We start from the raw sequence: 16988 nt of genomic DNA, 5'->3' as shown, positions 1-16988 counted from the left end.
TCTTTGTGTGCTCTTTTGTGTGCAAAACTGGTTTTGCAGAGCTGAGGGTCAGAGGCATCCAGGATGCTGGTGGGTGGCTGGTCAGCCCAGGTCCATCTGGGAAGTTGGCCTCTCTAACCTGACAGACCTGCATAGCTTGACCCCTGCCCTACCTGGGCATGGAGGCACCAGCCAGGCACCTCCCCACTCTGTGCCCTTCTCCCCAGGTGTAGCACAGACCAAACCGCCCTCAGTGGAGAGCACCAAGCCAGGGCTCACTATGTAGTTGCGTGGGGCAGTGAATAAATGAGGGGCAAGATAAGTTAAGATGTGTCTAGCCCTGTCCTGGAGGGCAGAAGCAGGAGGGCAGGGCTGAGCCAACAAGGTTCCCCCCTCAGCCTTGGGGGAGGTGCAGGCAGGCCTCCCTCTCTCCTCCCTGCCTGCACCCGGGCTGGCTGGGCTCCAGCTGGCCTCTGCATCAATATTTCATCGCGTCAATAGGAGGCAGCGGCGGGGGACAGCCACTGCAGCAGCACTCGTGCCAGCTCCATCCCGCAGCTTGCAGGGAGAGTTCAGCTCCTGTCCTGCCTGCAGCAGCTGAGCCTAGCCCTGCCCACAGCCATGGATGTCTTCAAGAAGGGCTTCTCCATCGCCAAGGAGGGCGTGGTGGGTGCTGTGGAGAAGACCAAGCAGGGGGTGACGGAAGCAGCTGAGAAGACTAAGGAGGGGGTCATGTATGTGGGTGAGTGGGGAATGGTGGGGTGTGGCTGCATGGTGGCCTGACGGTGTATACCTGGTTACCTTGGCCTGACCTTGATCCCCAGCCCCAGGGAAGCATTTTGGGAGAAGGTGAGATACTGGCTGTCAAGGAAGGGTCTCTGGGCCCTGGAGCAACCACAGTGCCCCTGCAAGAGAACAGCAAGAGGGACATTCAGACAGCAGGCACTGCTGGCCACCTGTCTGTGCATGCACAAAGGCACACCCAGCACCCTGGGCTCCCGGGGGGCTGGAGCCCTCAAAGCAGCCTGATGCTCAGGTGGGCTGCTTGCCCTCTCCCAATGGGAGCTGCTGCAGCTAGCAGCCATATCACAGGTCCCCACACTGCCCAGAGGCAAGGACTGGGCTGGGGACATGAGACCTGGGCTCAGTGTCCCACCCGCCCCATCCCCCATGGCTCCCTCCAGAGAGGATGAGAAGGGTGATGACTCAGCGCTCAGCCACCCTGTCCTGCTGTTGCTTCCGAGGCCTGGACCACACCCTGGTCCAGGCCTCCGTCTGGACCCTGGGTCTAACAAGTGTCCCCCTCGGGCTTGGTCACTCTTGTCCCCCACCCTGTCTTGTCCCCTTCCCATCCATCCACTTCCTCCAGACACAGCAGGAAGTGGCCCTTTGAAGGAGCTGCCCTGGCCAGACGCCATCCTTACCCCCTACTGACCCCACACCTGGGCCAGCTGTTCTGTGATGTGTTTGCCCTGACACCCCGAACACCCAGAGGGGTGGGTCTGGGCTGACACTTCCACTTCCTCCCCAGGAGCCAAGACTAAGGAGGGTGTTGTGCAGAGTGTGACCTCAGGTGAGGAGCCCCAGCACCTGGGACGTGGGGGTGGGAGCCCCTGGACTTCTGCACCCTAGTACTGATGGCCCAAGCCCAGGATCCTCCTTTACTCCCAACTGGGGACCTAAGTTCTATGGGCACAGACCCCTCCAGACCCTGAGGCTAGACCAGGATGGGCCTGCACTTACCTCCACCAGCATCAGAGCTGCCCTTATCTTGCCCCTCATTTATTCGCTTGCCCTGGAGTCCCCAAGGGGGTAGCCGAGGGTCCCACTAGAGCCAGGGCTCTGAGTGCTGACTAAGGTGGGCCAGCCCAGTGGAGAGGGGTCGGGGCCAAGGCCAGCCAGAGTTCCCCCTGCAGTGGCTGAGAAGACCAAGGAGCAAGCTAATGCTGTGAGTGAGGCCGTGGTCACCAGCGTTAACACTGTGGCCACCAAGACCGTGGAGGAGGCAGAGAACATCGTGGTCAACACCGGGGTGGTGCGCAAGGTGAGCCCCAGCCCTCCAACTGGCCTGTCCTTCCTCTGGCCCAGAGGCCAGCTAGGGTGGGAGACATATAGGGAAACAGAGTTAAGGGCTGGATTTGGCTTTGGTTTCAACACCCACTATGTGCCGAAGGGCGGGGTGGATTCTGTGCTTGGCGTTTCACAGCCATTCCCTATGAGGGGACAGTTAGTGGTCTATTTCATAGACAAGAAGAGTGAGACTGGAAACTATGCCCTCTAGGCTGGGTGCAGTACCTCACATCTATAGAGACCGAGGCAGGTGACTTGCTTGAGATCAGGAGTTTGAGACCAGCCTGAGCAAGAGTATTTTTCTCTACTAAAAATAGAAAAACTAGCCGGGCAGGCAGCGCCTGTGGCTCAGAGAGTGGGGCGCCCGCTGGCCCCATATACCAAGGGTGGTGGGTTCAAAGCCGGCCCTGGCCAAACTGCAAACAAAATATAGCCAGGTGTTGTGGCGGGAGACTGTAGTCCCAGCTACTCAGGAAACTGAGGCAAGAGAATCGCCTAAGCCCAAGAGCTGGAGGTTGCTGTGAGCTGTAATGCCATAGCACTCTACCAATGGCAACAGAGTGAGACTCTGTCTCTAAAAAAGAAAAAAAAGAAAGAAAGAAAAAGAAAAACTAGCTGGGTGTTGTGGCCAGCGTCTTTAGTTCCAGCTACTCAGGAGGCTGATGCTAGAGGATTGCTTGAGCTCAAGAGTTTGAGGTTGTTGTGAGCTATGACATCATGGCACTCTACCCAGGGGGATGGTGTGAGATTCTGTCTTAAAACAAAACATGCCTTCTGGATTGCTCCCAGCATTTAGGATTTGAGATACTGCATTTTATAAAAGAAAACAGGGCTTCACACGGTGGCAGGCAGCCTCCCAAGCAGTGGACACCAGGTCAAAGCTGCCAAGTCACCACCTTCCCTGTGTCCAGCTTCCTCTCCCAGGCCTAGCCGCCTCCCACCACGAGCAGCAGGGAAGTGGTGCCCCCTGGTGGTGGGAAGGCAGCACAGCCTGACCCCACCCTCTGCGGCCTCCTTTGTGTGTGAGTTTGCGTGCTCCCGCATTGTGCGTGGGTGCATTGTGTCGGGGGTGCATTGTGTGTGTGGATGCATTGTGCACATGCATGAATGTGCATGTGTGTGCTTGGCCTAGCAGCAGAGAGCGGGAGCCGTGGTGCCCTCCCCGGGGGTGGGTGTCTGTAGGCGAGCTGTCCCAGCACCTGTTACAGGACAGGCTCTGCTTTAAGCATTTTACTCATATTAGCTCACTTAATCAGCACAAAAATACCATGAGACAGGGTGTGGAGACAAAGGCCCAAAGAGATTAAGTACTTTCTGCGGCTAGTCCACATGAACTTGGATTCCTCAGAAGTGACTTATGCCCTGAGAAGCTCTCACTGTAGGTGGTAGCAGGGGCAGGGACTGGGATTCCAACCTGAGGGCAAAGGGATGCTGTTTCCAGCTCCCATATCTGCAACAGGCTTAGGCCGCCTGGGCACTGAGAACCCAGGGGAAGGTGGGTAGGAGAGTGGGGGCCACCCTGCCCCTGACTCTAGGGTGACACCAGGGGTCTGCTTCCAGGGCCAGCATAGGGCCACCACATCCTAGGAATTGTCAGCTGTTACTTCTCCTAGTCTCCACTCTGCCCCTTCCTAGCTGTGTGACCTTTGGAGGCCAAGTGACCTTTCTGGGTCTCTTCTTCCTCATCTATAAAATGGGGATGAGAGTGTCTGTCCCACTGGGCTAAGTCATGAGGCAGGGACAGGACCCCTATGAAGCCTGACTGATTTTTGGTGAGCACTCACCCAATTAAAGTGACTATATCGTCATCCAGAGGACCCTGAGAGACCTACCCACAGCAAAAGAGGCCCTGGAGTGGGGGATACTCTGGCCCTCCTCAAGGAGCCTGGAGGATAGCTGATGAACCCTTCCAGCTGCCTCAAGGGAGATTTATTTCCTGGTGACACCCAAAACCAAGTCATGATTCAACCTCAGTGAACCGTAGGAAGATGCAGCACCAACTCTCTGACTGCTCAGGCCCTGGCCTCATCACCACCCCTGAGGTAGCAGGGCTAGACCCTTCCCCCTGGAAAGCCTGGCCAGCAAGGTCTGCCCTGCCTTTTCATGCCACACTCCAATGAGGAACAGGATAGTCCTGTGACAACACAGAGGTAGCAGGACCCTCCAGAGGTAGGTGCTGAGACCAGGCTCTAGGCTAATCACCAACCTGGTCCTGCACACCCAGCTGTCATGATCACTCAGGCAAGCGTCTGGTGGCCTGGACTGGAAGGGGACAGAAGATGATGGAGAGTAAGAAAGGCTTGTATGACCCCTGCTAGCCCTGATCATCCTGAGCCCAGAGCCCATCAGGAGACAGGGAAGGGACCCATGCTACTAGGGACCTGAGTGAGTGGGTCTGGAGCAAGCCTGACCTGATGCCAACAAGCCCTGCTGCTTTGAACTCTGAAATCTCAGGATCCCCGTGTAAGCATTAATGACACACCTTCCTCCAAGGGCTGAATGGGGCTCAGCAGGGCAAAGGTGTGTGCTCATGTGACTCCAGAATGCTAAAGGGCTTCAGGAGCCTCTGCCCACCTCCACCCTCACCACAGCACTCCATGCCTCATCAAGGAAGTCCAACTAGGGCCTGTCTGTAGATGGGGATCAGCTTGGAGGGTGAAGTTGGGCACCAGGGTACTTGGTACCCCCAGAAGGCCTTGAACCAGACTATACCTCTGGTATAGAGCCCCAGCTATAGTCTGGTTCCACACCTCTGATTTTGCCAGCCCATCTGCTTGTCTTTGAGCCCAGGGTAGATAAGACCCTGGTTCAGGGAAGCTACAGGTTCCTGCATCCTCCACATGGCCTCATGTCCCCTTTGCTCCCCTACAGGAGGACTTGAAGCAACCTGCCCCACCACAAGAAGATGAGACAGCCAGAGAGGAAGAGGTAGCTGAGGAGGTAGGAGATGGGCATGGGGTAACAACCATGGGGGTTCCTGGGTAGGGGCCCCATCCGGGTAGGGGCTCCATCCCCCACAGATTTGCTGCTTCTCTCCCTGGGTCTGTAGGGGCCTCCTGACCTTCTGCAGACTCTCACAGGGACTGGGGGCAGGGCCAACCCTAGGTCTGAGTGTGAGATTCCCCCATGAATGATCCCTCAGACAGGAGGCACAAATGACAACCTTCCCCAGGTCACTCTGGGTGGCCAGTGAAGGTGGGGGATCTGGAGCTATGTGTGAGGATCCTTCTCTCTCCCAGGTCAAGAGTGGGGGAGACTAAAGGGTCGCAAGTCAGCGTGGACACCCAAGGAACACATCTCTGACCTGGACCCCCCCTCTTGGCACGAGGAGTGCTGGCCTTGGCGTGTGACCTGCAGCTGCCCACATTCCCCACCCTTGCCTGGCTGTCCAGACCTATCTGCCCAGACCTGTCTGCCTACATGGCCCTCCCTCAGCCCTTCCTGCCCTCTGGTCCTTCTGACCCCAGAGATGCTGCTGTGAATTTTTTTTTTTTGTGATTACAAATAAAACTTGAGCCCCACTCCTGCTTCCTCTCTGTGCTTTGTAGTTCATGCAAGGATCCCTTGGGCCCTCCCAGGAACTTGAACTGGTTCAGCCTGTTCATGGGATCAGGTACCTTGCATGGACACATTGGGCACTTCTGGAACACCTAAGAATAGGCACTGCCTTCAGGAACACCCCTTGCCCCAACTCACCCATTGCCTTTAACATGGAGTCCACAGCCCTGCCTTCAGCTTCTCCAGACCTTAGATGAGGACTGGCCTTAGCTCACTCCCAGGTGGTCCCTGCCCACCCACTCTGTCTGTCAAGAGCCCACTGTCAGCAAGGGGTGAGGACAGGCTCCTGTGCCTTCCTTCAGTGTGCATCCAGGCTCCAGTGTCCTGAGGGAACAGTCACCTGACACCCTCCCTGGAGCAGATGGGAACTTTTTTTTTGTTGTTGTTGTTGCAGTTTGGCCTGGGCTGGGTTTGAACCCGCCACCCTCTGCATATGGGGCTGGCACCCTACTCACTGAGCCACAGGCGCCACCACAGATGGGAACTTTCGAAGAGTCTATATCCATAGTGAAGATGAGGAGCATCCTCCCCAGGGGGCTCCGGGGCACCTCCTGCCCAGTCCCACCCAGCCTCAACTTCCAGCCTGGAAATGAAAGCTTGATTTGCCCTTCCTGAACCCAGAAGATTGTGATGTGTCGTTGAAAACCACAATGGCTGGGTGGCACCTGTGGCTCATTGAGCAGGGCGCAGGCCTCATATACCGAGGGTGGCGGGTTCAAACCCAGCCCCAGCCAAACTGCAACAAAAAATTAGCTGGGCGTTGTGGTGGGTACCTGTAGTCCCAGCTACTCGGGAGGCTGAGGCAGGAGAATGGCCTAAGCCCAGGAGTTGGAAGTTGCTGTGAGCTGTGTGATGCCACGGCACTCTACCGAGGGCAATAAAGTGAAACTCTGTCTCTACAAAAAAAAAAAAAAGAAAGAAAAGAAAACCACAATGGTTGGGCAGAACCTGTGGCTCAGTGAGTAGGGCACCTGCCCCATATACCAAAGGTGGTAGGTTCAAACCCGGCCCTGGCCAAACTGCAAAAAAAAAAAAAATAGCTGGGCATTGTGGCAAATAGATGCCTGTAGTCCCAGCTATTCTGAAGGCTGAGGCAAGAGAATTGCCTAAGCCCAAGAGCTGGAGGTTGCTGTGAGCTGTGATGCCATAGCACTCTACCGAGGGTGATAAAGTGAGACTCTGTCTCTAGGGGGGAAAAAAAAAGAAAGAAAGAAAACCACAACAGCTGAAGCCGGGCTGGGTGGCTCATGTCTATAATCCTAGCACTCTGAGAGTCGGAAGGTGGGTGGGTTGCTTGAGCTCATGACTTCAAGACCAGCCTGAGCAAAAACTGAGACCCTGTCTCTAGTAAAAATAGAAAAAAACTGAGGCAAGAGGATCGCTTGAAGAGTTTGAGGTTCCTATAAGCTGAGATACCACGGCACTCTACCCAGGGTGACAGCTTGAGACGGAAGGGAAAGGGAAGGAAAGGGAACTACAACTACTGAGATACACAAGAATAAGCCTTGCCTTGAGAGAAAAAAAAAATCAAAAATTAGCATTTGCTGAGTTCCTCCCAGGCAGCCATTGGTCACATTCGGATCTCTTTACCTTATTTAATCTTCAGAACAAATCTATCAGGCAGGATCTGATATGATCCCACTTTTGCTGAGAAGCACAGAACTGGGCACAAACCCAGGTAGCTTTGCTCCAAAGCCATCCAGGTAAGCTCCGTGTTCTGCTCCGTGTTCTGGACTTCACAAGTTCCAGGCAGGTTCCCCCCACCCAAGGTTTCAAAACAAGGCAGGGATGGGGCAGGTCAGTGTCCTACATGAAGGACTGTCTGCATCATGCCCAGCAGTCTTGTTAAGAGTTGGCTGAACAGAGAGCTAGGTTTCCTGGGGACCCCACACTCCCCTTTGACAACCAGACAGTTTAGGCTTAGAGCATCTAAGTGGCTTGCCCCAGACATCCAGTGCAGGGTGTCCAGGCTAGAGCTTGAGACACATGTGACTCCAGACATTGCCCCGTCTACACCATCTGCCCAGCCAGACTCTGCAGTGGAGAGCAGGGGTCAAAGCAGCCTAGGGGACTGGGAGCCCTGCCAACCACAGCTAAGCTGTGCTGTACCCTGGTTGTCTGTCCTGGGCATCCAGTGAGGAGGCAGAAAGGAGAAGGGGGTGCTGGTCCTATGCTCCACAAACCTTGCCAGAGCTGGAGTGAAGCTGCTCAGGGCAGTCAGAGGTGTTCCTGCTCCCCAGCCCAGATACATGCATATCAGCAGGCCTGTGCATGCCCCAGGAGGAAGCCACCTGGGGCCTGGGTGTGCCTGAGAGTTCTTTGGGCTGTGAGAGAAAGCAAGGAGGAGCAAGGCCAGCTCAGGTGACTCAGGGTGGTGGAGAGAGTACCCAGACCTGGCCACTGGGACAGCTTTCACCAGGCTCCCTCTGCCTCTGCTAAAGGAGACTAGTAGTGTCCTGCTGCCCCTCTCCTCCCTGCCACACACACCGGGCCTACTGCTAAACTCAAATGACAAACATCCAGGTCTGCTTCTTTCAGGAAGCCACTCCCTTTCCCCATGGTCATCTGCAGGCCTTTTCGTGTTTAAACCCCGTGTCATATGCTCTGGACCCTGTGAGGCAGAGTCTGACATCTCTGTAGGAATCCAATATTTCCCTCTTATCCATCCAAAACATTCCAGAGATGCCTGAAACCAGGGATAGTCCCAAAGCCTATATATGGAGTATTTCCTCCTCTACATACATACCTATGATAAATTTTAATTTATAAATTAGGCACAGTAATAAATAAACAATAATAAACTAGAACAATAATAATAATATACTGTCATAAAAGCTATTGAAAACTTAGGAATTGTTTATTTCTGGAATTTTCTATTTACTAAGTCTGACCTTGGTTGACTTTGGTGTAGGGAAAACTTCCCTTTGCCCTCTGAAGTTTTGCTGAAGAATCACCTCAACAAAAGGTGGAATAACAGGAGAAATGGCATACAAATCTATTAGCATGCACAGGGTGCCTACCACCCAGCGGGGTACTTTTTAGGGGAAGGAGGGAAGGGGAAGTGTGGATTATTTTAGGAGAGTGGTACATGATTTTTAGGGGAATTCAATGGGCTTGAAGAACATACCGTGGCCTGAGCCAAGTCTGTTCGGTCCTCAGAGAAGACGACGGTTTGTGACAAGTCTGTCCAGGTGTGTTGACAGACTTCTCTTTTTCTTCCTCTATATGTGTTCCATTGAGGAAAACTCAGGGAAGGGACCAGAGGTACTTGTTTTCTTCTTCGACAGGTCCAGACTTTAGGCAGACAAGGGAAGTACAGGGAACTCCATCATCCATCCTGTGCTTTGGAGGAGACAAAGGATGAGAACTGGGGGGAGAGGAGATGGCTAGAGAGATCTTGAGGCTTTTTTAGTTCAAGGTGGCAAAGAGACATACTTTGGGGTATTGGTTTCTTTTTTTTTTTTTTTATAGAGACAGAGTTTCACTTCACGGCCCTTGGTAGAGTGCCATGGCATCATACAGCTCACAGCAACCTCCAACTCCTGGGCTTAAGCGATTTTCTTGCCTCAGCCTCCCGAGTAGCTGGGACTACAGGCGCCTGCCACAACACCCGGCTATTTTTTTTTTTTTTTTTGGTTGCAGTTCAGCCGGGGCTGGGTTTGAACCCGCCACCCTCGGTATATGGGGCCAGCGCCTTACCAACTGAGCCACAGGCACCGCCCTGGGGTATTGGTTTCTGAGCCACAACAGTGAGTAACCGAAATCCTGAAAAGCAAAACTGCAGATAAGGGGAACCACCAAAATGCCCTCTCACCTTAGCCTCTCATTGTCTGAGGAGCCCCCAGAGCCCCACCACCTCTTGCAAGGTCCTTTGCTTATTGTTAGGCACCCTTCAGCCCCCATTTAATCTTTATAAAAACAGGTTGGTTTGGGCAGCGCCTGTGGCTCAAAGGAGTAGGGCGCTGGCCCCATATGCCGGAGGTGGTGGGTTCAAACCCAGCCCAGGCCAAAAACTGCAAAAAAAAAAAAAAAAAGGCACTTTGGGGGGACATTCTGTTATGAGGCTCACAGAGGTGAAGAGAGTTGCCCTAGGGATATTTGAAGCCAAGAGAGATACAACTCCAGCAGAGTTGCCCTCAGGGTATTTGAAGCCAAGAGATGTAACTCCAGGGCCACCCTAAGCTGTCTCTACCTTGGCCTCCTAAGTGTTGGCTGTCCCTTGCACAGAGGCTGCAGCCTTTCTGTCTTGCTCTTTCCCCACTGGGCCTGGTTCCAAATAGCATCAGCAGCCAGTGTGATAAACTAGAGCAGTCAAAGGCCTTCCTTGCTACAGGGACAGCCTGTATGATTTGAGGAGAACTGGCAGGTCTGCAGCAGGGGCTGGGTTGGGCTCCCTCATGTGTCCCTGGCAGGGAGCAGATGGCTCCCACAGTGCCTTTGCACCCAGGGCAGGGCCAGGCCCTGGTCCTGATGGGGAGGGGCCTGGGCAGGCCATTGCGCAGGCAGGCTGTCTATAACTGTGCTTCCTCCCTTCCTCCACCTAATCTCATTGCCTGCCTCCTGCTCTTGCTCAGGGTCAACATGTGTGCGTGTGTGCATGTGCTTCCAGATGCCCCACGCTGGGAGCTCACCCTTTACCACTAGAATCAGGAACAGGCTAGCGGGGCAGCCCTGGGTGGCAGGGGCTTCCCGGAGCTCTAGAGTAGGGGAGACTCCAGCAAGAAACACACCGGAGAGGAAAAGTTAGACCCTGAGAGGCAGAGAGGATGTGGAGCAGCCTCTGAAGGCCAAGGAGGGGAGAGAGAGAAAGAAAGAGAAATGGGATAGCAGCAGGCAGTTTGGGGCCCAATCTACTCCTCTTATGTGCCAGGGGGTTATGCCTTGTGGGCTGTTTTGCTGTTCTGGGATCCCTGACTCCTCCACTCAAGCCCAGGTTCCTAACTCCCCTCCTAGTGCCTCCAGGTTGTCCCTTAGCCCTAGCATCCCCCCTCCTCCCAGTCCCAGGAGATGACCAGGGCACATTTCTGCCCTGAGCTGTGCTTCCTGCCCAACTTGTCAGGCTTTTGGTGACCGACAGCAATCTCCTTGCTCAGGCCAGACACTCGAAGACACCCTCCACTTCATGGTCCAAAGGCCAGAGTAGGTGTCTTGCTTTCTGGGAGGAAGGATTTACCTGACCACCCCCTGTCTGCATGCATTGGGTTCCCGAGGCTATTGGGCAGATGCCAGTCTGGAGTGTCCCAGCTGGGTGTTAAGAAGTTAAGCATCTGGATGCTGCCAGGGCCCCAGAATTCACAGCCCAGCTACATGGATTTGAGTTTGGGGGAGAACTAACCGGCCCTCTCTCTGCTTCAGTTTCTGCCTATAAAATGATGCTATTAATAAAAACATCCATTTCATGAAGCAGTTGTAAAGATTATACAAGAGATTGTAGAGCGTTAGGGTAGCATCTGACACAAAAGAAATGCTCAATAAAAGGCAGCTACTGTTATTAATGGCAACTCTAGCCCCGAGCTCCCAACCTGGCGCTGACCTCTCAGGTCACCAATGGGGATACCCAGGTTCAGAGACTTAGGGCTCTGGAGGACCAGGTGGGGGAAAGTGCTGTGCCCCTCTCCTGCCCCAGGTCCTGTCCTCCTCCCTGAACCCCTAACCCAGGCCCACTGCAGTCCTCAGTCCCTCTTTCCACTGCGGCCAGCCTGCGGCCAGGATGTGCTCTGAGGAGGGCTGAGCCTGGAGCAGGGCCCGGTCACTCCCCTAGTTTGTCTGCCGGAAACGCCCAGTACCCCCTCCCCTCCGCAAAGCGGGCGGGCCCTGGGCCGCCTTAAAAAGCGGAGCTGGCATTCGCCACCACAACTCTGGGTAGGATCCAACATTGTTGCGACTACTCTAGACAACCCTCAGACCACCTGAAGCCATGGCCAGCAAGGGCTTGCAGGATCTGAAGCAACAGGTGGAGGAGACGGCCCAGGAAGCGGGTGAGGACAGCGCCCCACTTGGGGTACACAGGCAGGGGAGAAGCCGCGGGTCTGCGCAGCCTGCAAAGGCGCGGGCAGAAGGTTCAGGCACAGGGGGATCTCCCCTGAGATGGGAGCGGGCAGCAGAGGGATGATGTTCCAAGGGAGGTGGGAGAACTGCAGAGCCCGAGAGGTCGGAGCCCTTCAAAGGAGGTGGTGCAGGGGAGGGGGGGCTTCACCACCGCCCTTAATCGAGGATGAAGGTCCCCGGAGAGAGCGCGCTGCCCACCTCTGCACGTCAGGGTCTCTACCACAGGACTGGATAGGATGGGGAGGCTGCTCCAGACCCCAACGGACTTTTTAAAACTCTCCCTACCCCTGAAAATAATTATTTCCTTTAAGTCCCCACTCTGCAGGGCAGGTCCCAGCCTTACTTTCTCCACTGCAGCTCTCCCCTTATTCCAGAGGCTACACAGTTGGGGCTGGGGATAGGGGATATGAGAAGACCTTTGGCTCACCCGCCTGACTCTCCAGCAACCAGCCCTGGCCTCTTTGGGACTTCAGCTCTCAATCCTGCCTAATCCTAGTCAAGAGACAACTCCTACTAGCCCCTCCTTCACCAGTGCCCCCAGGAAAGCCCACAGTTCTCCTGGTGAGACTAAGGTGCTACCAAGGAAGTCTCTGCCTCCAGGACCCTGCCTTCTAGGCTTCACTTGCCCCATCTGTGAGCTGAGTGTGAAGGCTTCTTTCTCTGTAGCTTTCTGATGGGTTCTGTCAGACAAGGCCCCCAGGGGCTTCTGTAAGTTCACCCAGGACCTGCCTAGCCATCTCTCAGGAATGGGCTCTGGGCAACGTAGGCCCTTTCCCAACTGGCAGCAAGAATGGGTTAGATCTCTGCACGCTGTAACCATCTGTCAGCCCAGCCAGCAGACTGACCCACCTGAGCCTCTGGAAAACCTCATTCACCACAGGTAGAAATTCTATTCCAGAAAAGATGGCCTGATCTTGAAGTTTCACCTCCTTTCTACGCTTGTCTCCTAATTAATGCCTTGAGCTGCCTTATCCAAGGAGGCATTGGCATTTACTGCTTTTATGTTCTCCAGGGCGGGTCACAGGAGGGAGGAGGTGATGAGAGAGTCTGGGAAAAGTAGAGGCCCCAGGGCCAAATGTAGGAAAGGTGGCATTTCAGACATCTGGGCCAGGCTTCTATCAGTGTTATTAGAAGGTCTTCCTGGGCAATACCCAGCAGGGCCCTTGCCCCACCTTCCTTCCTCCATCCAACTGTTTCTCCGCTGCAACCCTGGGAAAAGGCAAGGGAAGCCAGCCAGAAGGGTGGGGCCCGCGTTATAAATACAGAACTCTCTAGAGACACTGAGAGGGCCCATGCCCGTCAACCAGCTGGGAGGCCTTGGGTAAGGGACTTCACCTCACTGATCCACCCCTGGCCCTTCTAGGACAGACTAGAGAACATATATGGAGTTCAGCAATGGTGGGACCTGTGTGGTGAGTAGTGCCTCAACAGGGGTTCAAAGCCACATGTCTCTCTTCTAGTGACAGCAGCCGGAGCAACAGTTCAGCAAGTGGTGAATCAAGCCACAGAGGCCGGGCAGAAAGGTCTGGTGGGTTTGGAGGGGTGGGGATAGACAGCTCCACAACCCCTACGCCAACCTTGGCCCAAGTACACCCTCTCCTCTGCAGGCCCCACTGCCCACAATGCCCCAAGGCAGGGGAAACCCCAAGGCAGGTTTCCCTGGGAGAGACCATGGCCACGCTGACCCCACATGGGGCTAACCCTGCATAGGAGTAACCCTCCAAGGAGCTGGTTCCCCCCTTGCCCTAACTCTCCTCTCCTTCCCCAGCCCTGGACCAGCTGACCAGCTCCACCCAGGAAACCGTGGACAAGACTGTTAAGCAGGCCTCTGACACCTACTCAGGTTTCGGGAAAAAATTAGGCCTTATGAAATGACAGAGGGCGGTGGAGTGACGTCCCTGCAGGCCCTATGCAGCTCGGCCTGGCCCCAAACTGTTCCGCAGGCCCCTTTGGTCTGCCCTCATATTAAAATTCATGTTCCACCCTGTGTCCACTTCATGCCTCCTCGGAAGCTGGGTCCAGTCCTGCCCTGCCACGAGCAGAGATCCCATATCCCGAGTCCCGGCCCCCCGAAATTCGAAAACCCATACCGACTGTTTCTGGAACCTGGTTCCCGCGTATCCCAAAGTTCCTACATCCGCAGCCCAACCCCCATCTAAGTACGTGCTGCCCACAACCCCAGGCAGACGCTGCTCCCCCGGCTTCAGAGTCATGGCCCTACTCGAGAAAGCTCAGCTCAAGGGTGGGGTCAAGGAGCTACAAGGGCGGGGGCTTCGGGAATTTCTCCCCACAAGCTGCGCAGGGCCGCCGCCCCCGACTATCTCAGGCGGCGGGAGGTTTCGGGGGCTAAACCAAATCGGACAAGGAATGGCAAGAGGCGAGTTTACACCCCTCACGCGGGTCCGCCGGCCCCAGCCTGGGGGCTGCGCAGCGCGGGCGCTCCGCGGAGTGTAGCCCCGCCCCCTAGGGAGGGGCCTCGGGCGCACGGGGCCGTGCACGTGAGCCGTGCAGGCGCGGGCACGACTCCCCCGCCCAATCCTTTAACAATTCCTTCCCCTCTGGCTGAGCAGCACCCTGCGGGTTAGAACGCGGGTCCGCGAGACTCTGGTTGTTGCAAGCTGAGCTCCCGCCTTCCCCGGCACGTGTCCACGCACGTGAGCCCAGTCTGGGTATGCCCGGCGGTGGGTGACTCATAGTTCCTACAGGATGAGGCCCAGCCCTGGCGCCGGCGCCGCCCGCCGAAACCCGCTTCATCCCCTACCCTGTCCTGCCTATCCTCGGCGGGCCGCACCCGGTTCCTTTACCCACGTCCACATTTCCCTCCTTCCCTTCTGAGCGCACCCAGAGACTTTCCTTTTCTTTCTTTTTGAGACTTTCCTTTTCAATTAAAAAGTACTGTCTACGCGTTACGTCCCAATTGTGGGAAGGTTTGGGGCGAATAGCCGCGGGCGTCGGATTCAAGGCCGGCTCTCCCGGGCCTTTTCCGGACCTGCCTGTAGGGGGCAGTGTCCCTAAGCCCGCTTCCTGCGTGGGTCTCGTGGTTGTCCCGGGTCTGAGATCTTTCCCCTGTAGGGGACACTGCACCTGCCCTCGCCACGAAGCTGCGCCCGGGGGTGGGGCTGACCCAGCAGAGCCACAGCGTCTTTCTGATGTGCATCCTTCCTCCTGCTTGACTCGGATGAATCCCAGAGACCACACTTGTTCTCCTTGTGACTGCCTTAGGCATGGGGTGTGACCCAGCAAAGGCTTAGGAGAGGTCAGGTTTGAGGACCAGGGCATTTCTTAGGAAAGGCTTTTCCAGCCTTTAAAAAACACAAACAGGGCGGCGCCTGTGGCTCAAAGGAGTAGGGCGCCAGCCCCTTATGCCGGAAGTGGCAGGTTCAAGCCCAGCCCCGGCCAAAAACTGCAAAAAAATAAAATAATAAAAATAAAAAATACGAACAAACAACAACAACAAAAATACTTGGGGCTAGAAAAGATTACTAGAACTATAGCAGCCATTTAACAACCACAGGAGGGAAAAGCCAACTTGCTGACTGGGGCAGAACAGTATTAGGGAAAGAGCCAGTCCTGGTGGGAGAGAGCTTGGCCTCCCCACCTCCTCTCACTGCACGCCCTCCCTCTGCACCTCAGCCACACATTTATTCATTTCCCTTTCCCTCACGCTCCTGTACCCTCAGGGTTTTAACACCTGCTGCACTTTTTGCCTGGAATGCTCTGCAGAAACCACCCTTGCCTAGCTGGCTCCTGTTATTCCCTCCTCCAGATTTCAGCCACCTTGAGTGCAAGTACACACACATTCAATAGGAATGGGCCAGGCCACTGGTGACACATTCTCGCACCCTTTATACTTCTCTTTCTCAGTCACAATTAATTAATCCATTATTTTCCTATGTGCTTCTCTGATAGTCGTTCATGGGGCTGCCACCAAGTCCCTTCTCTTTAGCCAAAACTCAGCACTTGTCCCCATGGCCACACAAAGAAGGAGAACAAGTGATTTGAAGCAAAGCAAAGAGAGGTTTGTTAATTTGCTGGAAAATAAGGATGGTGGACTCTCCTCTTAAAGAACCAACATCCGCCTCTTAAGCAGAAATACAGAGCTTTTAAAGGGGGTTTTCAGCTTGAAGGCTATTGCTGTTTAAGTATGGTTGGTGGTCCTGGTTGGCCAGATGAAGATGATCTCAAGCCTGCTGCCCAGACAACTCTTCTCCCCTTCTGATTACTGGCCTACAGGAATGAAGGTTTTAATTTCCAAGAAGAGTCCAGAAGGGAGAGCTTAATGGGCACAATGTGGGGTATATGGCACACCTCCTGGGGATGGGACACAACTATAACAGGGACTCTACCTAACAAATGCAAACTTTGTAACCTAATTCTTTGTACCCTCAAATTAACCTGAAATTTAAAAAGGGGGGGGTTTAAAGAGACAATTTGTAATACATATTGCTCTTTTTCAGGCCCTTGTTTCTGTTACTTATCTACTAATCAGTGCATGTCCAGTGCCCAGCACAGTGCTCCGGCAACATCCATTAAATTGTAATTGAGTATTCTCCCCTCCTTCCATAGATATGGAAGTTTAAAATTGAAAGTGGAAAATGTGTAATAGAGGGAAAGGTCTGAATTCCTCTCTTGAAAACCTCCCCCCACTCTTTTTGGGAACTAAAACTTGCATCCCAGCCTCAAGCCAGGAGTTGGGAGGGACAGGGACAGTCTTTGTGCAACTGGAGGTGGTACAGCAGAACTGTCAGGTGGAGGCCCAGGTAGGTGGAGGTCTGGGTGGGACTCCCTGGTGGGAGAGGTCAGAGCTTTGTCTTCAGCAGAGATGGGATGTTAGAATCATTAGCTGTAGTTGAACCATGATAGCCTAGAACCGAGGACCCTCCCTTTAAAAGCTCTATATTTCCTATGTACGGGATGATGGCATTTTGCCAGGAGTCTCCAGCTCCCTCATTTGCAGGCAAATTAATAAATCTCTCTTTCCTTTTCCTCCTCAAAACACTTGTCCTCATTTTTCTGATGGGGCCTCAAGGGCAAATGCTGAGTTCTCAGTAAGAAAATACATGCATCGGGCTTGGCATGCATAGCTCAGTGGTTAGGGCGCCAGCTATGTTCACTAGGTCTGGTGGGTTTTAACCCGGCCTGAGCCTCCTAAACAAACATACAAACAACAACAAAATAGCTGGGTGTTGTGGTGGGCGCCTGTAGTCCCAGCTGTTAGGAAGGCTGAGGCAAGACAATCGCTTGAGCCCAGGAGTTTGAGGTTGCTGTGAGCTATGATACTATTGCACTCTACAGAGGGTGACAAAGTGAGACTCTGTCTCAAGAAAAAAAAA

General features: G+C 54.4%; 2 protein-coding genes across 2 annotated transcripts; both read left to right on the top strand.

The window, feature by feature from the left end:
- The first annotated feature begins 404 nt into the window (after window positions 1-404).
- SNCG (synuclein gamma) lies at window positions 405-5596 on the top strand. Its single transcript, XM_053583818.1, has 5 exons — window positions 405-721; window positions 1511-1552; window positions 1896-2023; window positions 4921-4989; window positions 5289-5596. The coding sequence occupies exons 1-5, from the start codon at window positions 601-603 to the stop codon at window positions 5307-5309; spliced, it is 381 nt and encodes a 126-aa protein (XP_053439793.1). The 5' UTR covers window positions 405-600; the 3' UTR covers window positions 5310-5596.
- A 5830-nt stretch (window positions 5597-11426) lies between these two features.
- ADIRF (adipogenesis regulatory factor) lies at window positions 11427-13637 on the top strand. Its single transcript, XM_053583821.1, has 3 exons — window positions 11427-11585; window positions 13116-13178; window positions 13424-13637. The coding sequence occupies exons 1-3, from the start codon at window positions 11525-11527 to the stop codon at window positions 13528-13530; spliced, it is 231 nt and encodes a 76-aa protein (XP_053439796.1). The 5' UTR covers window positions 11427-11524; the 3' UTR covers window positions 13531-13637.
- Window positions 13638-16988: the final 3351 nt, after the last annotated feature.

Source organism: Nycticebus coucang, chromosome 3 (assembly GCF_027406575.1).
Source record: "Nycticebus coucang isolate mNycCou1 chromosome 3, mNycCou1.pri, whole genome shotgun sequence".
Classification (NCBI taxonomy): Eukaryota; Metazoa; Chordata; class Mammalia; order Primates; family Lorisidae; genus Nycticebus; species Nycticebus coucang.
The sequence above is the reverse complement of the archived record's forward strand: the minus strand, read 5'-3'. Positions and strand labels throughout refer to the sequence as shown.